The sequence below is a fragment of the Oncorhynchus keta genome, chromosome 10, assembly GCF_023373465.1.
Source record: "Oncorhynchus keta strain PuntledgeMale-10-30-2019 chromosome 10, Oket_V2, whole genome shotgun sequence".
In the NCBI taxonomy this organism is placed as follows: domain Eukaryota; kingdom Metazoa; phylum Chordata; class Actinopteri; order Salmoniformes; family Salmonidae; genus Oncorhynchus; species Oncorhynchus keta.
The window spans coordinates 38,698,144-38,723,773 of record NC_068430.1 but is presented as its reverse complement, the minus strand read 5'-3'; the positions used below and the strand labels follow the sequence as shown (position 1 = coordinate 38,723,773).

General features: G+C 43.1%; 1 protein-coding gene across 6 annotated transcripts in view; it reads right to left on the bottom strand.

The window, feature by feature from the left end:
* LOC118388662 (LIM domain and actin-binding protein 1-like) overlaps window positions 1–15,591 on the bottom strand; it is a 28,006-nt gene extending 12,415 nt beyond the window's left edge. For 2 of the 6 annotated variants that reach the window (XM_035777995.1, XM_035778001.1), the window contains exons 1-3: window positions 15,232–15,434; window positions 7,250–7,383; window positions 6,175–6,220 (exon numbers count right to left, since the gene is read on the bottom strand). In XM_035777995.1, coding sequence (XP_035633888.1) covers window positions 6,175–6,220; window positions 7,250–7,374 — 171 coding nt within the window. In that variant the 5' untranslated portion in view covers window positions 7,375–7,383; window positions 15,232–15,434. The other 4 variants (XM_035777997.1, XM_035777999.1, XM_035777996.2 and 1 more) reach the window with 4 other exon arrangements.
* Between the last annotated feature and the right edge of the window lie 10,039 nt (window positions 15,592–25,630).

Below are 25,630 nucleotides of genomic sequence, written 5' to 3'. Positions count from 1 at the left end.
GTTTTTCTAAAAGAAGTGGTGAAACCTGTGAGAGCGAGGCGAGGCGTAGTGGGGAGTCTAGGTTGTAGACAGGGAGAGTCCTGTAGCTGGAATCAGTCTGCCGTCCTTCCCTCTGGTCTCTGTGCTGAGTAAGGGTGATCAAGCTCTCCCAGATGTTAGCAGTTAGAAAAACTCTGGAAGTAAGAACCAGCCCACCCCCCATCAAGACCAGGAGAAAGAGAGAGATGGAGGCAGAGGAGGGAAAAAAAATATCCCAGGAAACAAGAAAGCAGGAAATGATACATTTGGGAAATGTTTAACTCTTCGCTGACTGAGTCTGGGGTTCTTTACTTGTCACTTCTCAAAGTTTATCCCCAAATAAATATTGTAAATATGTGGTTATTTGTGTGTGTGTGAATCTAGCAGACACATGAAGTTTCAAGTATTCCGTTGTTGTGTGAGCCAATGTCAGAGCCATACCAATGCACTGAAGTCATGGCATCACCTAACATGTACCATGTGTCATGTTACGGAACCTCGTGCTGTCAGTGTTGAGATCTGTGATCGCCAATCACATCATGACATTCACATTGCAGACAGTGTTGTACAAAACCAAACTCCCTTTAAGTTATTTATTTCCCTTGAAAACTGGATTGTTAAAAGTAAGGAGTCAAATCAACAATGTCACTGCTCCTCCCATTTTACCCTATGTCCTCAAGACACAGCGTAACCTACAACACATGAAGTCCCGTTTAACCTATTGAGACATCTCAGCCATTCACCAGTATTGAACGAGAACACACACACACACACACACACACACACACACACACACTTCTAGCTTCTACCACCAAGCCATAAGACTGCTGAGAAATTCAGAAAATCGCCACCGGACAATTTACATTGACCCCTCCCCCTTTTTTGTACACTCGCTGCTCGTGTTTTACCTATGCACAGTCACTTCACCCCCATCTACATGTACACACTAACTCAACTAGCCTGTACCACCGCACACTGACTCGGTTCCGGTGACCCCTGTATATAGCCTCGTCATTGTTAGTGTTTCTTTTATTATTACTTTTTATATTTTAGTCTACTTCGTAAATATTTTCTTCTTGAACTGCACTGTTGGTTATGGGCTTGTAAAGTCTACACCTGTTGTACTCGGCGCATGAGACAAATCAAATTTAATTAGATTCCTGATTAGAACACTAAAGGTGACTCAATCTGCCTGACTCAGCAGCAGTAAGAGGGAGGACCTCATGTTGAAAGTTTATTCCCCTATAAAACTGTCATTAACTTTTGCGGTTAGAGAACATAATAGATGTGATTAAGTAGGAATAATCATACCTGTAATTATATACAGAACCATTACTGACAATGGTCACAGTTGAAGGGGGAATTATACTGAACAAAAATATAAATGCAACACGCACCAATTTCAAGGAGTTACAATTCATAAGGAAATCAGTCAATTGAAATAAGTACATTAGGCCCTAATCTATGGATTTCACATGACTGGGAATACAGATATGCATCTGTTGGTCACAGATACCTTCAAAAAATAGATATATTAAAAAAACAAATGCATCAGAAAACCAGTCAGTATCTGGTGTGACCACAATTTGCCTCATGCAGCGTGACATCTCCTTCACATAGAGTTGATCAGGCTGTTGATTATGGCCTGTGGAATGTTGTCCCACTCCTCTTCAATGGTTGTGCAAAGTTGCTGGATATTGGCAGAAACCGGAACACGCTGCCTTACACGTCAACCCAGAGCATCCCAAACATGCTCAATGGGCGACATGTCTGGTGAGTATGCAGGCCATGGAAGAACTGGGAAATGTTCAGCTTCCAGGAATTGTGTACAGATCCTTGCGACATGGGGCTGTGCATTATCATCCTGTAACATGATGATGAAACATGAGGTGATGGTGGTGAATGAATGGCACGACAATGGGCCTCAGGATCTCGTCACGTTATCTCTGTGCATTCAAATTTTGTTTGTTGTCCGTAGCTTATTTCTGCCCATATCATAACCCCACCATGTGGCACTCTGTTCACAACGTTGACATCAGCAAACTGCTTGCCTACACAATGCCATACACGTGGTCTGCGGTTGTGAGGCCGGTTGGAAGTATTACCATATTCTCTATAACGACATTGGAGGTAGATTATGATATATAAATTAACATTACATTCTCTGGTAACAGCTCTGGTGGACATTCCTGCAGTATTCATGCCAATTGCATACTCCCTCAAAACTTGAGACATATGTGGCTTGTGTTGTGTGACAAAACTGCACATTTTAGAGTGGCCTTTTATTGTCCCCAGCACAAGGTGTACCTGTGTAATGGCCATGCTGTTTAATCAGTTTCTTGATATTCCACACGTGACAGGTAGATGGATTACCTTGACAAAGAAGAAATGCTCACTAACAGAGATGTAAAATAAGCTTTTTGTGCATATGGAACATTTCTGGGATACTTTATTTCAGCTTTAGGAAACATGGAACCAACACTTTACATGTTCCTTTATATTTTTGTTCAGTGTAGATTCCACACAATCAACACAATGTTAAATAAGACTGCAGGAGCCTCCTTAGCGCTCATTTGTGGACCATCATGTAATCAATCATTCATTATGACAATGTTGCTGGTTAACCTGACCAGGAAAAACTCAGGGACCAAAATAAACCTGAAAAAAAACCTAGTTAAAACTCCTGGCCCTGATTCTCATACCGCAACACAGAGGATTGCATCTCAGAAAGCTGAGACCTCTTTTCCTCCTATGACCCAAATTTACAGCCCACCCTTTAGGACTAGTGCTGCCTGTGGATCCACGATTACACACAGCATTGTGCTGACTAGACATTGTGCCGACTGTTTAACTCAGCACAAACAGGAAGACTGGAGGAACAGCATGCACCACACACAAATACAACCAGCGTGTGTGTGTGTGTGTGTGTGTGTGTGTGTGTGTGTGTGTGTGTGTGTCTCTCTTCTCCTCGCTCTGAATGACCTTAAGGACCTTGTGTGTAAACAATGTTTGTCTACAACTACTTGAGCCTCTCCAGAATTCCACAATGTCACGTCACGCAGAGCAAGTCCTGTGCTACAATCTCGGTCCAGATTCACTGGCAGCAAGGTACCCAATGATCAAAATTACATTCCCCATCGATGAGCCATTGGAAATGTTAGGTAGTTAGTTACCTTGTGCTCCTGCATGACATCGGCCGATCACTTATTCCCTATTCCCTTGTCCACTTCTCCAGCACTTCCCAACAAACAAAGACCATAACCAACAGAGAAGACAACTATCCCAACAGACAAAGACAACTATCCCGACAGAGGGAATTACTTTGGGATTAGTCGACTGAGTCAGGATTATGGGGCTGACCGCCTGCCCATCACAATAAGTGGCAGGCAGAACAAGGGTGGGAGGTGGAAGTTTTCGAAAAGGCTGTCATTTTACCATGTGAATGACAAAATGCTTTATCTCATCTAGTCACTGTCAAAAATAAGTAGCCTGAGCAGAGAAGAGAGCACAAAACCACTTAGGCATACAGACGGAGCGGCCTACTGGTCAGACTTCGAAGGGCGAGCACATCAGACACCGCTTCCGAGCATATTACTCGCCAATGTCCAATCTCTAGTAAAACCAGGTTGATGAAATTAGGACACGATTTGCCTTCCAGAGAGACATCGGAGATTGTAAGATTCTCTGTTTTACAGAAACATGGCTCACTCGGGATTTGTTGTCAGAGTCGGTACAGCCACCCGGTTTCTTCACGCATCGCGCCGACAGAAACAAACAACTCTGGTAAGGAGGGTGTGGTTGTATGCCTTATGATTAACTCCTGGTGTGATCATTATAACATACAGGAACTTAAGTCCGTTTTGTTCACCTGACCTAGAATCAAATGCCGACCGCATTATCTACCAAGAGAATTCTCTTTGATTATAGTCTTCGCCATGTATATTATTAGCAAGTGCATCCGTGATGTTGTACCCACTGTGACTATTAAAAACTTCCCTAATCAGAAACCGTGGATTGATGGCAGCATTCGCGCAAAACTGAAAGCGCCTTTAATCCTGGCAAGGCAACTGGAAACATGACTGAATACAAACAGTGTAGCTATTCCCTCCGCAAGGCAATCAAACAAGCAAAGCGTCAGTATAGAGATAAAGTAGAATCGCAATTCATCGGCTCAAACATGAGACGTGTCTACAGTCAATCACTGACTACAAAAAGAAAAACCAGCCACGTAGCCGACATCTTGCTCCCAGACAAATTATAATAACTTTTTTGGCCCGCTTTGAGGACAATACAGTGCCACTTGCACAGCCCGCTACAAAAGCCTGTGGGCTCTCCTTCACCGTGGCCAACGTGAGTAAAAAACATTTAAACATGTTAACCCTCGCAGGGCTGCCGGCCCAGACGGCATCCCTAGACGCATCCTCAGAGCATGCGCAGACCAGCTGGCTGGTGTGTTTACGGACATATTCAATCAATCCCTATTCCAGTCTGCTGTGCCCACATGCTTCAAAATGGACACCATTGTTCCTGCTCCCAAGAAAGCAAAGGTAACTGAGCTAAATGACTATCACCCAGTAGCACTCACTTCTGTCATCATGAAGTGCTTTGAGAGACTAGTCAAGGATCATATCACCTCCACCATACCTGATACCCTAGACTCACTCCAATTTGCTTACCACCCCAATAGGTCCACAGACAACCTAATCATCATCACACTGCTCTATCCTATCTGGACAAGGGGAATACCCATGTAATAATGCTGTTCATTGACTACAGCTCAGCATTTAACACCATAGTACCCTCCAAAGTCATCATTAAGCTCGAGACCCTGGGTCTCAACCCCGCCCTGTGCGACTGGGTTCTGGACTTTCTGACAGGCCGCCCCCAGGTGGTGAGGGTAGGAAACAACATCTCTACCCCGCTGATCCTCGACACTGGGGCGTTCTCAGCCCCCTCCTGTACTCCCTGTTCACCCATGACTGTGTGGCCATGCACGTCTCCAACTCAATCATCAAGTTTGCGGACGACACTACAGTGGTAGGCTTGATTACCAACAACGACGAGACGGCCTACAGGGAGGAGGTGAGGGCCCTTGGAGTGTGGTGTCAGGAAAATGATCTCTCACCAAACATCAACAAAACAAAAGGAGATGATCATGGCTTCAGGAAATAGCAGAGGGAGCAACCCCCCCATCCACATCAATGGGACAGTAGTGGAGAAGGTGGACAGTTTTAAGTTCCTCGTCGTACATGTCACTGACAAGCTGAAATGGTTCACCCACACAGATAAGAGTGGCGAAGGCGGCACAACAGCGCCTCTTCAACCTCAGGCGGCTGAAGAAATTTGGCTTGTCACCTAAATGCACAATCGAGAGCATCCTGTTGGACTGCATCACCGCCTGGTACGGCAACTGCTCCGCCCACAACCGCATGGCTCTCTAGATGGTAGTGCGGTCTGCACAACGCATCACCGGGGGCAAACTACCTGCCCTCCAGGATACCTACAGCACCCGATATCACTGCCTGTTCACCCCACTATCATCCAGAAGGCGCGGTCAGTACAGCTGCATCAAAGCTGGGACCGGGAGACTGAAGGCCATCAGACTGTTAAACAGCCATCACTAACAGAGTGGCTGCTGCCAACATACAGACTCAAAATATCTGGCCACTTTAATAAATGGATTTAATAAAGCTATCGCTAGTCACTTTAAATAATGACACTTTAATAATGTCTACATATCCTACATTACTCAACTCATATGCAACACTGCATTTCAAACCATCTACTGCTTCTCGCCTATGCCGCACAGCCCTCGCTCATCCATATATTTATATGTACATGTTCTTATTCATCCCTTTATACTTGTGTGTATAGGGTAGTTGTTGTGAATTTGTTAGATCACTTGTTAGATATCACTGCATTGTCGGAACTAGAAGCACAAGCATTTTGCTACCCTCGCATTAACATCTGCCAACCATGTGTATGTGACTAATAACATTTGATTTGATATAGTTCAATGGTGACAGAGTCAAAGACTTGACCAAGAGGGCAGCTTCACAAGCGTATCATTGAACTGGCGACTGTGTCTGAGGTGATGTCACATCCTATAGTTCCATGAGTGGGTCTCCTGTTGGGGAGCTGAATGGAGATACTCACTGCTTTCTTCTTCTCAGCATTGGCCTCCTCGGCAGCTCTCTGGTACCTATGGAACAGAGGAGCAACACTGACCTCTGCTGATCAAGAACAGAGGTGCACACGGTAAAGTCGACCAAAGCATTACACTGGGAATGGAAGTTTGCACTGATATTAAATCAATAATATCTGAACATGTTTTGAAGGTCTGAAGAGATCAGGGAAGTGTAAGCAATATAAAAAGGGTTTTGGGCTATTTCTGACACAGATCTGGTTTCCTCTGGATCTGCAGACACTATGCTGCTTTTCGACTAACACCACTGTTACACTGGTTTTATACACCCTTGTGTTATACTAGGGAAATTGTGATTCCATAGCTAGGGCTGACAGAGAGGACTTGTGAAGAGCAGAATCAACAACCTCTGCATAGTCAAAACGGTTGCTTTGTGAGGTGTTAAAGTTCACAGTTCGCCATAGCTATGTAAATGCCAGCTGAAATGTACGAGTGGCACGGTAGGTCAGGATTGTTGTAAGGTAAAAGCTACTTTACATAGCAACAGAAGAAAATTACCTGTACATGCAAGGTGTATGAGGAAATAGGTCACGGTTGATAGTCAACCTACGATTACAGTTACGACAATGTGATGGCGAGGTGACTTTTCAACCAGAATTTTCCGACCCACAGAGCTTCTTAAAGAGTGGTAACTATTAACAGTCAGAATGATCTCTTTCCAGTTCTGCTGCAACCTCTGTTGGCAGACACGAGGGTAACCCAATGACCTGCAGAACAGGATTAATATATAGCTAACATCTCTGTTACCTCCCTCTCAACCTCAATTATGTACATTTGGGATGGGAGCACTTGTATAAAGCCTTTAAGACTGAAGTGTTTGGGTTGACTCAGACTTGACTGACTGTATGTACATACTGGAGCACCAAAAGGATAAGTGTGATTGGTACAGTATGTACGTAGAGCAGGGCGATATGGAGGATTCCCTACAGATAGATGCGTGTTTGGTATGATGAATTTGGAAGAGAAGTGTCCACAGTAGTACACTCATACAGAAGTGTCTAGTAGAGAGCTGTGCGTGTCACTCACTTGGAGAAGCGCTCTGCAATGGCGTTGGTCTTGCCTCGCGTGCTGACCAATGAGAGCTCCCTGGCGGTGACCCGTAAAGACTGCGACGCCCACGACTTTCTGCTGAACGAACTTCCGCCTTCCATCTCCGTCTCCTAACACACACACACACACACTAATTAATGACAGAATCAAAATGTCTACTTAAACATTGTTTTAAACTACATTTCCTGTTTTACATGAAATACAAGTCCCAAAATTCTCCAACACCCATCTTATAGAAATGACCTAATACAGTGTATCATACACACAGCCTGTAGAGCTTGGATTCAACAACCAACACTGGCACTGTTGGATGACATCATCCAGCTGTTTGTCCATGGTGTGCACAGTGCACTACCTCACTGCTCATTCATCAATCAAACCACGACATAGACAATACAGGGTGCCACCTTAATTGACGGGTAATGAATAACATGTTAATAACAATGACAACTTGTGTAAATTGAAACAAACACATTTGTATTTTTGTTTGGGGTGTAATGGCCCAGGAGTTCTCATGAAAACATTGCCCTACCAGGTAGCCTACAGTCCATTGATTATTACCAATATAGGCATTTTGTATGCTTATATATTTATATATTTATATGTAAAATAAAATAAATATATATAAAGTTATGCCAGTAAAGTGTTCTCTTTAATAGGTTCATAGTCTATTTCACCCAGATCCCCCAGAATAATAGCAGTGTTGACAGACAGGGGGGATCAATGCAGCACTGTCTCTGTACAAAGAGGTACTGTCTATCCCTCAGCTTCCCCAATGGTGAGGTCATTGATCTGTATGTCAATCACCTGCTCTGCTCTCTGTCTAGGAGTCAGTCCGCCACCGAGATATCATCTACAGCACATACCCTCCCCTGCTACTATGAGCTCACACACAAACATTGCATGGTTACAGGAGCAAGCAGACAAAATTCGGCCATCATGATCGAGCGGGAAAGTTCAGACACTTGACTGTGGGACAGGTGCACAACTGAGATCAGCAGCAATGTTGTCATTGTGCGAATCCGAACATATAATCTGTTCCGAGACAGTCGGGAGGCCTGTTCCGAGACAGTCGGGAGGCCTGTTCCGAGACAGTCGGGAGGCCTGTTCCGAGACCGTCGGGAGGCCTGTTCCGAGACAGTCGGGAGGCCTGTTCCGAGACAGTCGGGAGGCCTGTTCCGAGACAGTCGGGAGGCCTGTTCCGAGACAGTCGGGAGGCCTGTTCCGAGACAGTCGGGAGGCCTGTTCCGAGACAGTCGGGAGGCCTGTTCCGAGACAGTCGGGAGGCCTGTTCCGAGACAGTCGGGAGGCCTGTTCCGAGACAGTCGGGAGGCCTGTTCCGAGACAGTCGGGAGGCCTGTTCCGAGACAGTCGGGAGGCCTGTTCCGAGACAGTCAGGAGGCCTGTTCCGAGACAGTCAGGAGGCCTGTTCCGAGACAGTCAGGAGGCCCGTTCCGAGACAGTCAGGAGGCCTGTTCTGTTCGGAGGAGAAAACCAGCACTCCGACTGCCACTTATCTCAGCCTGATCTTCATAATCAACGATTATAGAGGGCCAGAGTATAACATACACCCACATGCCTAAATGCACACAGGAAGTTAGTTACTATAGTTACTGTGTTTTCCGATAGACACGTACACTAACAAAAAAAACGGTCTCATAACACAGCTGATAAGCCAGTAAAATAGTCATTTGTCTGGAAGGGAGGGAATGATGAGAATCGACAAAAGCATTTATCAGTTTATACATGGACCCACCTTTGGTATACTGCATGGTGTGTATTTGTAGTAATTTTCAGATAAATTCATATCAATAGGCTGTCTTGGGCCAGCCGGAAGGGTGTATGGACCATGCCCTCTCATCTGGCCATTTTCATTAAGGTGTACTTCGCAGGTATGAATTTAATTAAGCATTGTCAGAGCAGCTGGTTGTGTTGACTCAGACATGACCAAGCACACGCATAAGCATAGTAGAGGCAATTCCATGGTAATCGAATGGATTTTTCACTTTATAATGTAGACCAAACAAAAAACATCAATTTCAAAGCTTAACAAACCATAGAACTCTATGCACAGGTACTAGTTTTAACCCTTTCCACTGAAGAATTACAAAAATACATTAACAGGAAGAACTGTGCAGATGAAGTTCAGTAATGATAAAATTGAGGGAGATTTTGCCATAATTCTATGACCAAACATAGCATCTGCACAGTTTTTCAAGTACATTTTTATATTTTTTTTTCTGTGTAAATTATTCAAAGTAGCCACTGTGCATAGAGTTCAACTTTGAAATCAATGATTTTGTTTGGCATACATTTTAAAGTCAAAAATCTGTCTCAGCGTAATTCCACTACCATGGAATTGCTCATAAACTACACAAGCAAACCAGCACTACGAGTGTGACCACGACGACAACCATAACAAATTACCAATTCCAAAAGAATCTCCAACACTTCCTGTCTACAAACCATGGGATCCAGGAAAATAATAATCTAATCCACAGAGAGAGACATCACATGGACTTCTCATAAAGACCGTGTTTAGCATGGCCGCAGGGGTGGTTTAAAACTCGGCCTTGCATCTCTGTCATATTTCATGAGAAAAACTTTTGGGAAAATAAGGCAAAGCTTAAACCTTAGCTTGAGAAGTGCATATTGGTTGAAAGCCTGTGTAACCCTGGAGGTATGTGTTCAGTGGAAAAGGGATAAAGTGTAATGCGTGTGTGTGTCAGAGGCAACGCATCATATTCATGTGCATCAGCACAGCAGGCCAGATCAGGAAGCCAAAAAGGCAGAAATCCAGTGGAATTCCTCAACAAAAAAAAAAAATCCTCCTCAGCCTTTCCTCCAAGCTAAGCACAGGGGAAACGACCTCGCAGTAGAAACCAAGATGCAGGGATCGAAGAACAAACTGGATGAGCAGGAAATAAAAATCAGTCACTCTTGGAGGGGAATGGAAGTTGAATATAAAACACTTTATTTGGGGTGCTTGTCTATTCAACTTCCATTGTACTCTTATCACCACCAAGCTCAGCCATCTGCTGCAGTTGTGCCTGTTAGCAAGTTGCTTAACCAAACAGAGACAAGGCTTCCTTTTCATTTGGCATTCGACTTCTTGGAAGCAAACTGCAACAGAACAAGTTTAGTTGATCTGGCCCAGTCTAGTCTACTCTCTCTCCATATCTGAATAGCACTTGTATGTAGTGATGGGGGATATTATTTCAGATGATATATCATATTGACAAACTCCTGTATTTTTTACTTCATAGCACTTTTTTAATATATTTTTTAATAGGGAGCTAATTTGTTTTCAGCACTTTTATTTATATGACTGATCAAAACTTGTTGTTTTCTCGTGTCTCTCTCTTGTCCCTCTGCAGCAGACATTTGGTGAGCAATATGTTTGGAACATCGAATCGCAATACATAAGTATCGTGATAATATCTTAGCGCGAGTTCCCTAGTAATACCCAGCCCTACCTGTATGGTGAGCAAGTATATTGATAAGAAATCAAATCTTCACTTCAACATACTTGATTGTGACTGTAAACTTGACATGATATGGGGACCGGATGTTGGGAATCACTTTTGAACATAAGTGACATTGCCAGATCCTGCGGACGCGCCTTTCCTGAGGTAATCATTATCGTGTCTCAGTCAACGAGGCCTCTGTGTCAATTTCACTAAAGCACAAAGCGGAACGGCCTTTGAACCTTCACTTTCATCTCATTGCAATGTTGTATCCACAACAAACCCAGAGATGGAACACAACACAGGATCAGTCTGTATTACGAAATATAGCCATTTTATCATCATCAGTGCCTTGAGTGACATGGGGGTACATCAGTCCTGAACAGCTCAAATGTAGGAAGGGGTTTATAATTTGCTGCTGCTACCCCCCCCCCCCCCCACACACACAAAAAGACATGCAGATAAAACATTTTCTCAAATGAAAATATCTTTGCAGCCAAGTATATGCCAGGGACTTCAACAAGACATATCGAAATAACACAACATCAGGATCACATTGACTGCACCAACAGACAGATATGGGGCAGGAGGGTATACAGTGACTACAGAAAGTCTACACCCCTTTCAACTTTCACATTTTGCCACCTTAAAATATACATCTAAAAAGGATTCAAGTAGATATTTGTCCTACGGATCTACACAACCTACTCCACATTTTCAAAGTGAAAGAAAGAGAACATAGAACATAAATATTTTACATTTCTTAATTTAGAAAACGTCATCATAATTGGATACGTTTTCACCCTCTGAGTTAATACAGGTTGAAGCGGTTTTGGCAGCCATTACTGCTGTGAATCTTTTTCATTCTATCAGCTTTACGCAACATATATCCATTATTTTTGTTCAAATTGCACAGGCTAGGTAAATTTGGTTGGATATCATTGATGGACAGCGATATTTCAACCCTTCATCAGATTTCCTTAAACAGATTTAAGTCAGGACTGAGACTAGACCACTCAACAGCGCTTGGAAAAAAAAAAACTATCACAGGGTTAGGTTTTCAGAAAAATGGGGTGGATTTCTCTCTGACCTTTTACCTGGGCTTTGCTCCTTTCATATTTATTTAGATCTTAAACTCCTCAGCCCCTGGTGGTGACAAGCATACCCATAACATGATGCTGCCACCATAATACTTGAAAATACAAAAGGGATCAACAACATCGTTTTTACTCCCAAATTACTGGCCTGTATGACAAAGTGAAAAGAAAGAAGCCCATGTTAAAAATTCCACTCCAAATCATATATTCTGTTTTCAACAAGGCTGTTAAATAATACTGCAAAGACAACACAATAAATAAACAGACTTTTTGGACTAAATTAAACTACAGGGTTGGGTCAAATCCCAAAGTAAAACCCTCTCTATTTTCAAGTATTGTGGTCGCAGCATCATGTTATGGGTATACTTGTCAAAAATCGAATTGAATCCCTTTTTATATCATTTAAGGGGGTGCAGAAATTCTATTGGCACTGTAGCCTAATTTAAACGGTGCTCTTTACGTCATACCATTACCAACCATATGACACTGGTAACACTTGTGACAAACTCGATTTGCTTGTTACTCTACAATTTGATTTGCAGGTAATGACACTCTATGTAATCAAACTGAACCATAGCAAAACAAGTACCATGCGGGTTAAAAGCTACTTGAAGTCAGTCTCTAAAACAGACTTTGAAAAATTTAAAATCAATAGTCAGTTCTGCCTGGCTCTGAACAAAGAATCATTAAACACAAAATCAGTCAAGCTAAACTAGCAGATTGAGTCAGAAACTGAAACACAGGACTCTCCCTCAGACTCTCCCTGACTTGGCACCCCTCAGCTCATGGGACTGATCAGATGTCACAAAGCCACCATCCTTGGTTTAACCCGTGTTCAGACAATAGGTAGGAAAAAGTCACATCCATGACATGGATACTGTTGGACTAGCCTTACTACAGTAACACTGGGAGTCATGGTCAATACTCTCAGTGAGAACAGAGATAATGATTTTTGAAACGCTATACACACACACACACAGTTACAAAAACAATGGCACAAGGGAAGCGGCAACTTAACTTCTCCCCAAAGAGTTCAGGTTAACCGTGACACACCTTAAACGTACCTTTTTTGAATGGATTATTTTTCTGTTTTCTTCTCGATATAAAGTTACTGTCTTATCTATATTATTTTATAGCACTCCAGTTTCAGTCCAGCCTTTACTTTAAGCCCTTCCGGTTTGTCACACTCTCCTGGTGAAACCTTGCGACACCCGACACAATGCGTATGTGCATGTCTCTAGTGTGTAAGAGTGTAAGGGGCGGAGTGAGGAGAAAGGTGTCATGAGAGTGGAGGAAGCAGGTCACATGATTTCCTGTACCAATGACCTTAGAGATTGGATTCCACCTGCCAGGTACATAGGGTATGCGTGTGTGTGTCTTCAGCAGAATTTATAGGAAATAGCCTATACAACTGCTCTACAGTTAAGTGTTTTAACAACCTGGTGAAAAACTCAAAACTGATCTAAATTGTGTGATTCTATGGCACAATTTGATCCCCTTCATGAGGGTGGTAAAGAAGGGGAGGTGGGTGGTTGCGGCAAAGGACAGCTGGAGGAGAGAGGTGAAGAGAAAGGAGGAGGGGGACAGAGGGGAGAGGAGACGAACAGAGCGAGAAGCTCAGGTTTCTCTGCCCTGTTTGAAAGGTTGAAGCGTGTGGTTGGGCCTGCGTGGTGCTGCGGCAGGGAGAGAAAACCCTGGCTTTCAATACACTCAACACATTGAGACTTCACAGGCCCTGTCTAACCAGTACCGATCCTTGCCTCACACCTGGAGGTGTGCACACACACGCAGTCGCGCACACACACGCAGTCGCGCACACACACGCAGTCGCGCACACACACGCAGTCGCGCACACACACAGCTTTGTCTGCACCAAGACTTCAAAAAACATACAATTGTACACATTTTTCACTAGAGCAGTTTACCTATATCAATTTCTGTAGCAATTCATTGGCTTGGCAGAGAAATTGACAACTGAATCAAAATGTTGCCCGTTTCTGTCTGTGTCTCATTAATAAAATCAACTTTAGGAGCATGTCAGAGTTGAGAAAAGGTATAGTTTCTGTCAAGGTGTTTTTTCTGCCCAGCATCTGAACCAGTGGGATGTGTGTAGCATATTTTCTATTTTATTTACACCGGAAAGTCCCCTAATTGGCATTGTGAAAATGGCTGACGAACCAAATGATCTGACATGGGTAGCATCATCAACGCATTCCACTGAGTCATCTTCACTGGGACATCACCACCTGCCTCCTCTGTGGGCTATCCTTTTGTTTTCGCAGAGAGAGGATGAAAAGGCGACATGGTTTGGCAGCGTTTTCTAAGTCTCAGCTGTGCAACTTCCAAGACAGAGAACTGCATAAATAGCACCGTTAAATAAGCATGGAGCTGCATTCAAATGGCCTGTTCAAATGGCCACACGGTGCGGTTAAGGTACAAAGCTGGACAGTCGGCATTGTGTGACAACTGCTGGCACTGAGGTGAATACCAAAGTAGACTACTCATTTCTCCAGGGACAGCCACTGAATACCCAGCTCGTAATACTCAGCAGGAGTTTGAATAGAATATATCCCAGCTATCAGGCCAACAACAAGTACCCTACTTGGAGTAGCCCAAGTCACCAAAATGGCTGTGGTGGTATCAGCTGGGTTTTAAAAGTAATAGTTCACTCCAAAAATCACCATTTGTTCAGATGTTTTCAAAAGTGGTCTAATGTCAAGATGAGTCCATGTCTCGCATGCCATCTGTTGTGCAGATCTAACTATATTCCTCAACCCCATAAGGAAAGAAAGCCTAAGCACCATTTAAAATGATTAAATTAGATGGTGTCTATCTTTCCCCCTAATTTGGGTTTGTGATAGCTGGATCTACACAACAGATGGGGTTGTGGAGAGTACACTTATTTTGAAAATGCTCCACTTTTGAGTTTTGAAAATATTTACAAACTTTGGAATCATTTTGTAACATATGGTCATGCAGGCCTACTCATAAAGTGTCATAAACAGGAAGATATCTTCCTTGGTAGATGGATTATTATAACAATAAACAAGTAGCCTATAAGCCTTCTGTGCTATCAAAATGAATGCACTGCGTCTCACTCCAGTCCTCCATACCCTGAAATAGGTTGGCCAACTGCCATAACTTCCCATGCAACCTCCACCATCAGTAATAATGGTGCAAAATTGGAAGTACCTGTCAAATTGGCAACATTAACCAGCAAACATTTGACTTAGCCTTGGCTAGAGCAAATTCACCATGTGAACACTCACACCACAGCCTAAACTAGCATACTAAAACGCACACATTAAGGCTAGAATTTAAAATAGCATTATAATAACTGTATATATCAACACAAGTTTATGACAAAACTCCTGTAACCTTGCTTTGGCCTTACGTTTATGATGTTGCCTACCGCAGTTCCCCCGACAGTCCCACAGGTGCACAATAGAAAGAGAGACGTTGGTTTGAGTCGATTAATCTGCTAGTATCTGAGATTTTAATTACATTGTTAAACGAACAAACTTGACTTGTTTTAATCTCTTGCTGCTAAACCGGATACGTTTTGTATAGCTAATGTAAATGGCTTTGGTTAATTACACTCACAGCTATGAGTTTTTCGTCTTCGTGCGCTCCTCAAAGTATGTGCATCTCACGGGGCGGGACAAATCTGTCACCAAATCAAGAGTTCTTTTCCATCTCTTAAAGTTGCAGTTCGCAGGGAATAACCATAAAATATTTTTATTCTTCTTCCAAAAAAATGTTGCCGCTCAACATCACAGACATACACTGAGTGTATAAAACATTAAGGACACCTTCGTGACCCCTTTGCCCCTTAGAACAGCCTCAATTCGTCGGGGCATGTACTCTGCTGACACATTAAGTTAGCTGGATGTTCTTTGGGTGGTGGACCATTCTTGATACACAATGGAAACTGTTGAGCATGAAGAACACAGCAGCATTGCAATTCTTGATACAAACCGGTGTGCCTGGCACCTACTAGCATATCCTGTTCAAAGGCATTTAAATATTTTGTCTTGCCCTTTCATCCTCTGAATGGCACACATACACAATGTCTCGATTGTCTCGTGGCTTTAAAACCCTTCTTTAATCTGTCTCCTCCCCTTCATCTACACTGATTGAAGTGCATTTAACAAGTGACATCAATAAGGCATCATAGCTTTCACCAGGATTCATCTGGTCAGTATATGACATGGAAAGACAAAAAGCTCTACAGTGGCACCATCGAGAGCATCCTGACTGGTTGCCTCACTGCCTGGTATGGCAACTGGTCGGCCTCCGACCGCAAGGCACTACAGAGGGTAGTACGTACTGCCCAGTACATCACTGGGGCCAAGCTTCCTGCCATCCAGGACCTCTATAACAGGCGGTGTCAGAGGAAGGACCTAAAAATTGTCAGACTCCAGCCACCCTAGTCATAGACTGTTCTCTCTGCTACCGCACGGCAAGCGGTACCGGAGCACCAAGTCTAGGTCCAAAAGGCTTCTTAACAGCTTCTACCACCAAGCCACAAGGGGGGGGGGGGCACTCTTTCCTCTGGTCTAAAATAATATCCCAATGCCCCAGGGCAGTGATTGGGGACACTGCCCTGTGTAGGGTGCCGTCTTTCGGGTGGGACGTTAAACGGGTGTCCTGACTCTCTGATGTCATTAAAGATCCCATGGCACTTATCGTAAGAGTAGGGGTGTTAACCCCGGTGTCCTGGCTAAATTCCCAATCTGGCCCACTAACCATCACGGTCACCTAATAATCCCCATTTTACAATTGGCTCATTCATCCCCCTCCTCTCCCCTGTAACTATTCCCCAGGTCGTTGCTGCAAATGAGAACGTGTTCAAAGTCAACTTACCTGGTAAAATACGTCACCCCGCTCCTCCGCTCTCTCCACTGGCTTCCAGTTGAAGCTCGCATCCGCTACAAGACCATGGTGCTTGCCTACGGAGCTGTGAGGGGAACGGCACCTCAGTACCTCCAGGCTCTGATCAGGCCCTACACCCAAACAAGGGCACTGCGTTCATCCACCTCTGGCCTGCTCGCCTCCCTACCACTGAGGAAGTACAGTTCCCGCTCAGCCCAGTCAAAACTGTTCGCTGCTCTGGCCCCCAATGGTGGAACAAACTCCCTCACGACGCCAGGACAGCGGAGTCAATCACCACCTTCCGGAGACACCTGAAACCCCACCTCTTTAAGGAATACCTAGGATAGGATAAAGTAATCCTTCTCACCCCCCTTAAAATATTTAGATGCACTATTGTAAAGTGGCTGTTCCACTGGATGTCATAAGGTGAATGCACCAATTTGTAAGTCGCTCTGGATAAGAGCGTCTGCTAAATGACTTAAATGTAAATGTAAATGTAAAATAACGGATAAATAAATAAGACTGCTAAACAGCTAATCAAATGGCTACTCAGACTACTTGCATTGCCCCCCCTTACTGACATGCTTACTTTTACACTGCTGCTACTTCCTGTTTATTATCTATGCATAGTCACTTTAACTCTACCTGCATGTACATATTAGCTCAATTACCTCGACTAACCTGTCCCCCCGCACACTAACCTGTGCTCCCGCACTATACCGGTACCCCCTTTATATAGCATTGGTACTGTGATTTTACTGCTGCTCTTTAATAATTCTTTATTTTTATGTTTTACTTAACACTTGTTTTTCTGAATTTATGGTTAAGGGCTTGTCAGTAAGTCTTTCACTGTAAGCTCTACACCTGTTGTATTCAGCGCATGTGACAAATACAATTGTATTTTATTTTATTTTATTTTATTTGAAAGAGCAGGTGTCCTGAATGTTTTGTACACTCAGTGTATATCTAGTAGTGAGTCTACACTACAGGTGTAAGAAAAGATTTCCATTCTGCATCTCCGAGCCTTGCAATGAGAGTGTTATTTTATGCTGGCCCTTGTTGCACCGGGTAATGGCCCGTCACATCATCGAGCGAAAGCCGGGAGGGAGGAGCACCTTCTCAAATCCAACAGTAATCGCAAATCAAATCAAATTTCATTTGTCACATGCGTCCTAAACAACAGGTATAAAGGCCTCCCGAGTGGCACGGTAAAAAAAAGCAGGTGTTGACAAACAGTGACATGCTTACTTACGGGCCCTTCCCTACAATGCAGAGAGATAGAAATAATAGAAAAGTAAGAAAGGTAATAATAAAAAAAGTTAGTGCGAAAAGAGGCTATGTAGATAGCTATTTGGTTAACTATTTAACTAACTGTTTAGCAGTATTTTGGCATAGAAGCTGTTGAGGGTCCTGTTGGTTGCAGACTTGCTGTGCGGTAGCACCTTCCACTACAGCCACATCGATGTGAATGGGAGGGTGCTCGGACCTCCGTTTCCAGTAGTCCACAATCAGCTCCTTTGTCTTGCTGATGTTGAGGGAGAAGTTGTTGTCCTGGCACCACACTGCCAGGTCTCTGACCCAGGTCTCATTGTCGTCGGTGATCAGGCCTACCACCGTTGTGTCGTCAGCAAACTTGATGGTGTTGGAGTTGTGTTTGGCCAGGCTGTCGTGGGTGAACAGGGAGTACAGGAGGGGACTAAGCCTGCACCCCTGAGGGATCCCCGTGTTGAGGGTCAGCGTGGCGGATATGTTGTTGCCTACCCTCACCACCTAGGGGTGACCCGTCAGGAAGTCCAGGATCCAGTTGCAGAGGAAGGTGTTCAGTCCCAGGGTCTTTAGCTTAGTGATTAGCTTTGATGGCATTGTGGTGTTGAACACTGAGCTGTATTCAATGAACAGCATTCTCACATAGGTGTTCCTCTAGTCCAGGTGGGATAGGGCAGTGTGGAGTTCAATAGAGATTGTGTCATCTGTGGATCTATTAGGGCGGTATGCAAATTGAAGTGGGTCCAAGTTGTCTGGGATGATGGTGTTGATGTGAGTCATTACCAGTCTTTGAAAGCATTTCATGAAAACAGATGTGAATGCTATGGGGCGATAGTCATTTAAGCAGGTTACCTTGGCATTCATGGGCACAGGGACTATGGTGGTTTGCTTGAAACATGTGAGCATTACAGATTGGGTCAGGGCAAGGTTGAAAATGTCAGTGAAGACACTTGCCTGCTCTGAGTACGCATCCTGGTAATCCGTCTGACCCTGTGAATTTGTGAATATTAACCTGTTTCAAAGTCTTAATCACATCGGCTACAGATAGTGTGATCACACAGTTGTCCAGAACTGCTGGTGTTCTCATGCATGGTTCAGTGTTGCTTGCCTCAAAACGAGCATAGAAGACGGTTAGCTCGTCTGGTAGGCTCACGTCACTGGGCAATTCACGGCTGGGTTTCCTTTTGTAATCCGTGATAGTTTGCAAGCCCTGCCACATGCGATGAGCATCAGAGACAGCGTTGTAGGATTCAATCTTTTGTCTGTTTGATGGCCGTCAGAGTTCGCAGTGGGACTTCTTATAAGTGTCCGAATTAGTGTCCCACTCCTTGAAAGCGGCAGCTCTAGCCTTTAGAATGCTGCATATGTTGCCTGAAATCTATGACTTCTGGTTGGGATATGTACAATTGAAGTCGGAAGTTTACATAACCATAGCCAAATACATTTAAACTCAGTTTTTCACAATTCCTGACATTTAATCCAAGTAAAGATTCCCTTCTCTAAGGTCAGTTAGGATCACCACTTTGTTTTAAGAATGTTAAATGTCAGAATAATAGTAGAGAAAACTATTTATTTCAGCATAAACATTTTTCATCACATTCCCAGTGGGTCAGAAGTTTGCATGCACTCAATTAGTATTTGGTAGCATTGCCTTTTTAAATTGTTTAACTGGGTCAAACCTTTTGGATAGCCTTCCACAAGCTTCCCACAATAAGTTGGGTGAATTTTGGCCCATACCTACCTGAAAGAGCTGCTGTAACTGAGTCAGGTTTGTAGGCCTCCTTGCTCGCACACGCTTTTTCAGTTCTGCCCACAAATGTTCTATATGATTGAGGTCAGGGCTTTGTGATGGCCACTCCAATATCTTGACTTTGTTGTCCTTAAGCCATTTTGCCACAACTTTGGAAGTATGCTTGGGGTCATTGTCCATTTGGAAGTCCCATTTGCTGACTGATGTTTTGAGATGTTGCTTCAATATATCCACTTAATTTTCCCTCCCTCATGATGCCATCTATTTTGTGAAGTACACCAGTCCCTCCTTCAGCAAAGCACCCACAACATGATACTGCCACCCCGTGCTTCACGATTGGGATGGTGTTCTTCGGCTTACAAGCATCCCCCTTTTTCCTCCAAAAATAACGATGTTCATTATGGACAAACAGTTCTATATTTGTTTCATCAGACCAGAGGACATTTCTCCAAAAAGTACGATATTTGTCCCTATGTGCAGTTGCAAACCGTAGTCTGGCTTTTTTATGCGGGTTTTGGAGCAGTGTCTTGTGCCTTGCTGAGCGGCATTTCAGGTTATGTCGATATAGGCCTTGTTTTACTGTGGATATAGATACTTTTGTACCTGTTTCCTCCAGAATCTTCACAAGGTCCTTTGCTGTTGTTCTGGGATTTATTTGCACTTTTCGCACCAAAGTACCTTCTTCTCTAGGAGACAGAACGCGTCTCCTTCTTGAGCAAAATGACGGCTGCGTGGTCCCATGGTGTTTAGACTTGCGTACTATTGTTTGTACAGACGAACGTGGAACCTCCAGGTGTTTGGAAATTGCACCCAAGGATGAACCAGACTTGTGGAAGTCTACAAAAAAAATCTGGCTGATTTCTTTTGATTTTCCTATGTCAAGCAAAGAGGCACTGAGTTTGAAGGTAGGCCTTGAAATACATCCACAGGTACACCTCAAATTGACTCAAATTATGTCAATCAGCCCATCAGAAGCTTCTAAAGCCATGACATAATTTTCTGGAATTTTCCAAGCTGTTTAAAGGCCCCATCAACTTAGTGTATATAAACTTCTGACTAACTGGAATTGTGATACAGTGAATTATAAGTGAAATAATCTGTCTGGAAACAATTGTTGGAAAAATGACTTGTGTCATGCACAAAGTAGATATCCTAACTGACTTGCCCAAACTATTGTTTGTTAACAAGACATTTGAGGAGTGGTTGAAAAACGAGTTTTAATGACTCCAACCTAAGTGTATGTAAACTTCCGACTTCAACTGTATGTTCAGTCACTGTGGGGACAACGCTGTCAATGCACTTATTAATGAAGCCAGTGACTGATGTAGTAAAGACCTCAGTGTCATCGGATGAATCCTGGAACATATTCCAGTCTCTTCTTGCAAAACAGTCCTGTATCTTAGCATCCGCTTCATCGAACCACTTCCATATTGGTAGTTCCTGTTTGAGATTTTACTTGGAGGGCGAGGGAGAACTTTGTATGCGTTTCTGTGTGTGGACACAGGTGACATGTTGGTAGAAATGAGGTTAAGGATTTCCGTTTTTCTGCATTAATATCAGCAGCCCTATGCAACTCTTTGAGTACGGTTTTAGTGCCAGCATCGGTTTGTGGTGGTAAATAGACAGCTATGAAAAATATAGATGAAAACTCTCTGTAGTTAAAAATCCGAGCTGCTCTGTCATGTTGTCAACAAGGCAGAATGGTGCATTGTCCAGAAACATACAACATCTCTTTTCCATAAAATAATTGTTCGAATTTTCAAACTAGTTTTCGTTGGAAAGGCAGAAAAAGCATTTTTAGCAGAAGCACTCACTTTTCCATGGGAAAACACAGAATCCTACTAATTACTACATGCTTAATTATGTCACTTTTGTTTTGATATTGCCGTTGGACAGCCATGCTTTCTTGCCTGTCCAACATAGCCTCATCTCCCACCCCTTCTAATGCGACTTGCCCCAATGCACCTCCTTCTTTTCCCCCTGCCCCACAACAAAGTTTCTCCCTGCAGGCAGTCACTGAGTCCAAGGTGCTAAAGGAGCTCCTTAAACAGTGTATGAAGTCAGAACATCTGCTGTCTCAGCCACTGCCTGTCACCAATGGTGTACCGTACAGCTCGATCCTAGGCCCCACACTCTTCTCAATATCCTTTTAATTTAAAAAAAAAACTATTTCTCCTCAATTTGTAGTTACAGTTTTGTCACATCGCTGCAACTCCCATACAGACCCGGGAGAGGCGAAGGTCAAAAGCTGTGCGTCCTCTGAAACAGGACCCAGCCAAGCCGCACTGCTTCTTGACACAATGCCCGCTTAACCCGGAAGCCAGCTGCACAAATGTGTCGGAGGAAACACAGTACAGCTGGTGACCGTGTCAGCGTGCATGCGCCCGGCCCGCCACAGGAGTCGCTAGAGCGCGATGGGACAAGGACATCCCGGCCGGCCAAACCCTCCCCTAACCCTCCCTGGTCTCGGCTGGCTGCGGCAGAGCCTGGACTCAAACCAGGATCTCTAGTGGCACAGCTAGCAGTGCCTTAGACCACTGTGCCACTCGAAAGGCCCTCTTCTCAATTTACATCAACAACATAGCTCAGGCAGTAGGAAGCTCTATCGTCCATTTATATACAGATGATACAGTCTTATACTCAACTGGCCCCACCACAGATTTTGTGTTAAACGCTCTACAACAAAGCTTTCATAGTGTCCAACAAGCTTCCTCTGCCCTCAACCTTGTTCTGAACACCTCCAAAACAAAGGTCATGTGGTGGTTTGGTAAGAATAATGCCCCCCTCTGAGGGTTTAGAGCTTGAGGTAGTCACCTCATACAAGTACTTGGGAGAATGGCTAGATGGTACACTGTCCTTATCTCAGCACATATCAAAGCTACAGGCTAAAGTTAAAACTAGACTTGGTTTCCTATATCATAATCGCTCCTCTTTCACCCCAGCTGCCAAACTAACCATGATTCAGATGACCATCCGACCCATGCTAGATTACAGAGACATAATTTATAGATCGGCAGGTAAGGGTGCTCTTGAGCGGCTAGATGTTCTTTGCCATTCGGTCATCAGATTTGCCACCAATGCTCCTTATAAGACAAATCACTGCACTCTATACTCCTCTGTAAGCTGATCATCTCTGTTTACCCGTCACAAGACCCACTGGTTGTTGCTTATTTATAAAACCCTCTTCGGCCTCACTCCCTCATATCTGAGATATATACTGCAGCCCTCTTCCTCCACATACAACACCCATTCTGCCAGTCACATTCTGTTAAAGGTCCCCAAAGCACACACATCCCTGGGTCGCTCGTCTTTTCAGTTCGCTGGAGCTAGCGACTGGAACGAGATGCAACAAACACTCAAACTGGACAGTTTTATCAGAATCTCTTCATTCAAAGACTCGATCATGGACACTCTTACTGACAGTTGTGGCTGCTTCGCATGATGTATTGTTGTCTCTACCTTCTTGCCTTTTGTGCTGTTGTCTGTGCCCAACAATGTTTGTAAACTGTTTTGTGCTGCTACCATGTTGTGCTGCTGCCATGTTGTTTTGCTCCCATGTTGTCATCATGTTGTGTTGCTACCATACTATGTTGTCGTCTTAGGTCTCTCTTTATGTAGTGTTGTGGTCTCTCTTGTCATGATGTGTGTCTTGTCCTATATTTGTTTTTAATTTATTTTTATTTTGAGTCCCAGCCCCCATCCCCGCAGGAGGCCTTTTTACGTTTGGTAGGCCGTCATTGTAAATAAGAATTTGTCCTTAACTGACTTGCCTAAAGGTTCAATAAAAAATAAAAAAACTGAGAGAGTCACCTGGCTCACACCTGAGTGGCAGCCTGGTTCCAAATCAAATGCAATCAACTTTCAACCAGTGCAAAACACACCTACACGGGCACCCGTGCGAGATTTATCAAACCACCTCATTCACAAGCTCTCAGGTGAAAAAGATCTTGAAAAGGTTCTTAGTACCATCTAGTGGTGAAAACTTAAATGGATGGTTCATCCAAATGGCACATTGGATTCCTTACTCTGTAATGTCATGCTTTGGACAAGGTATGGCAGCAATTCATGCTTTGGTTTAGTTTCCCTGGCACTGCTAATGTTTTAGCAAATGCTGCATAAATCCCATTCAAGTCATGGGACTGATATTAGCATTTTTCTCACATCATGTCCAAATCATCCAAAAGTATCTCAAATGTATTGCGAAGCTCAAAAAAGTAACTTATAGATGATTTCAAAAATGCTAATATCATTCCCATGACTTGTACCACATTTGTGCCACATTTGCTAAAACTTTAGCATTTGGAAACAGTACCAGGGAAACACCAGACCAAAACATGAATTGTTGTCATACCTTGCCCATAGACTGCTTACATGAAAGGAAACCAATGTCATTTTGTAATTTGGGTGAACTATAGTTTGGGTGAACTATCCATTTAATAAAGACAATAAAACTTGGCAGTTATAAAGCTTGACAGAGATATTTATTTCAACAGTTTTCAGACAAACAGAGAAATAAACAAACACGCTTCAAAAGAGTAAAATTAATGATAAATTATAAAATTAGAATTAAAAATAAATAACTTGAAAGACAAACCAAATTGTATCCCATCTTTGATGATGTAGTAGGCTATGGCAGTAGGCTATAGTAAAACAATTACTACACTTCATATAGGACTATAACTTGAACTCTAACCCTTGCAAAAACAAAGTGTCGTACAGACAAATACACGATCTTAGTAAAAGCGGATGCTTAAGCTACTTTGGGAGTATGCTATCCCTATTAGGCCAATGTAGTATAACAATGACTACTTTTAAAATAGACCTATACCTTGAACAACATAACAGTTGCAATACAATATGTCATAGACATAGATATATACTCCAATTCATCAAAACATCTGATGCTTAAACTACAGGAATATGTTGCAATATATATTTTTTTACAAATATATGTAATCTACCTCTCACCTAACTAGGTTTAATTGAAAACATGTAATACTTTTGAAGTATTTTCATTCTAATACTTTAAAACTTTATTCACATTTGAGTGCTTCAGCTCACTACTGTAAAGTTGAGACACAGATTCTACGAGGGGCTACTTGTGAATTGCACTCAACACTATTTTCCAAACCTTTCCTTCATTGTACTGGACAGAAAAACTGAAGAATGGAAGGAGAATGAATCATTACCCTCTTTTCCATACCAGATACCTTAAAAGTGGTCAAGCAACTGTTTGGAAGGCATATGCCATTGCAAGGCATAACATAAAAAACTATTTCATAAAAAAGGTCATCCTCCCCCTTGTCTTAGGAAGCAGGACTAAAATACTTTCCCACACCCATACACGCTTGATAAACACAGATTGGATACAAACATGTACGTAAAACTCATATTAAATAGTATACAATTCTCACATGCAATTGGCCCTTGATGTTCTAAGATATTAGAATAAGAAGTAATACAATTCATTTGAAAAAAAGTGGACAACTCTACACTGCCAGATATAAAATCTTATTTTTTTGAAGTGATATGCTGTTGGTGTGTTTACCCTGCTTCTTGTATGAGGGTGTTTTATGTTGTTGACAGAGGAGTTCTGTCGTTTTGCTTTTGTCAAATAAAAATAAATACCTAAAAAGGTGTGAAGCACCAAAGTACAGGCTGGAAGAGAGAGACCTCAGGTAACAAAAGTATCCTCTGTGTTCTAATTCGGATTATCTTTGCTATCCCAAGGGTGTTTTGTTTTTTCCAAAGTTGATCGGAATCCTGGCTCCAACTTCCAGCCTCGTTCATGTGACATCACACACTCTGTGGCAGCTTTTGGTGTGCTCCTGAGAGAGGAAACATGCAGTATTGCTTTTAAGTAAATTATTTTGTGAGAGTGAGATAATGTGCCAAATAAAAC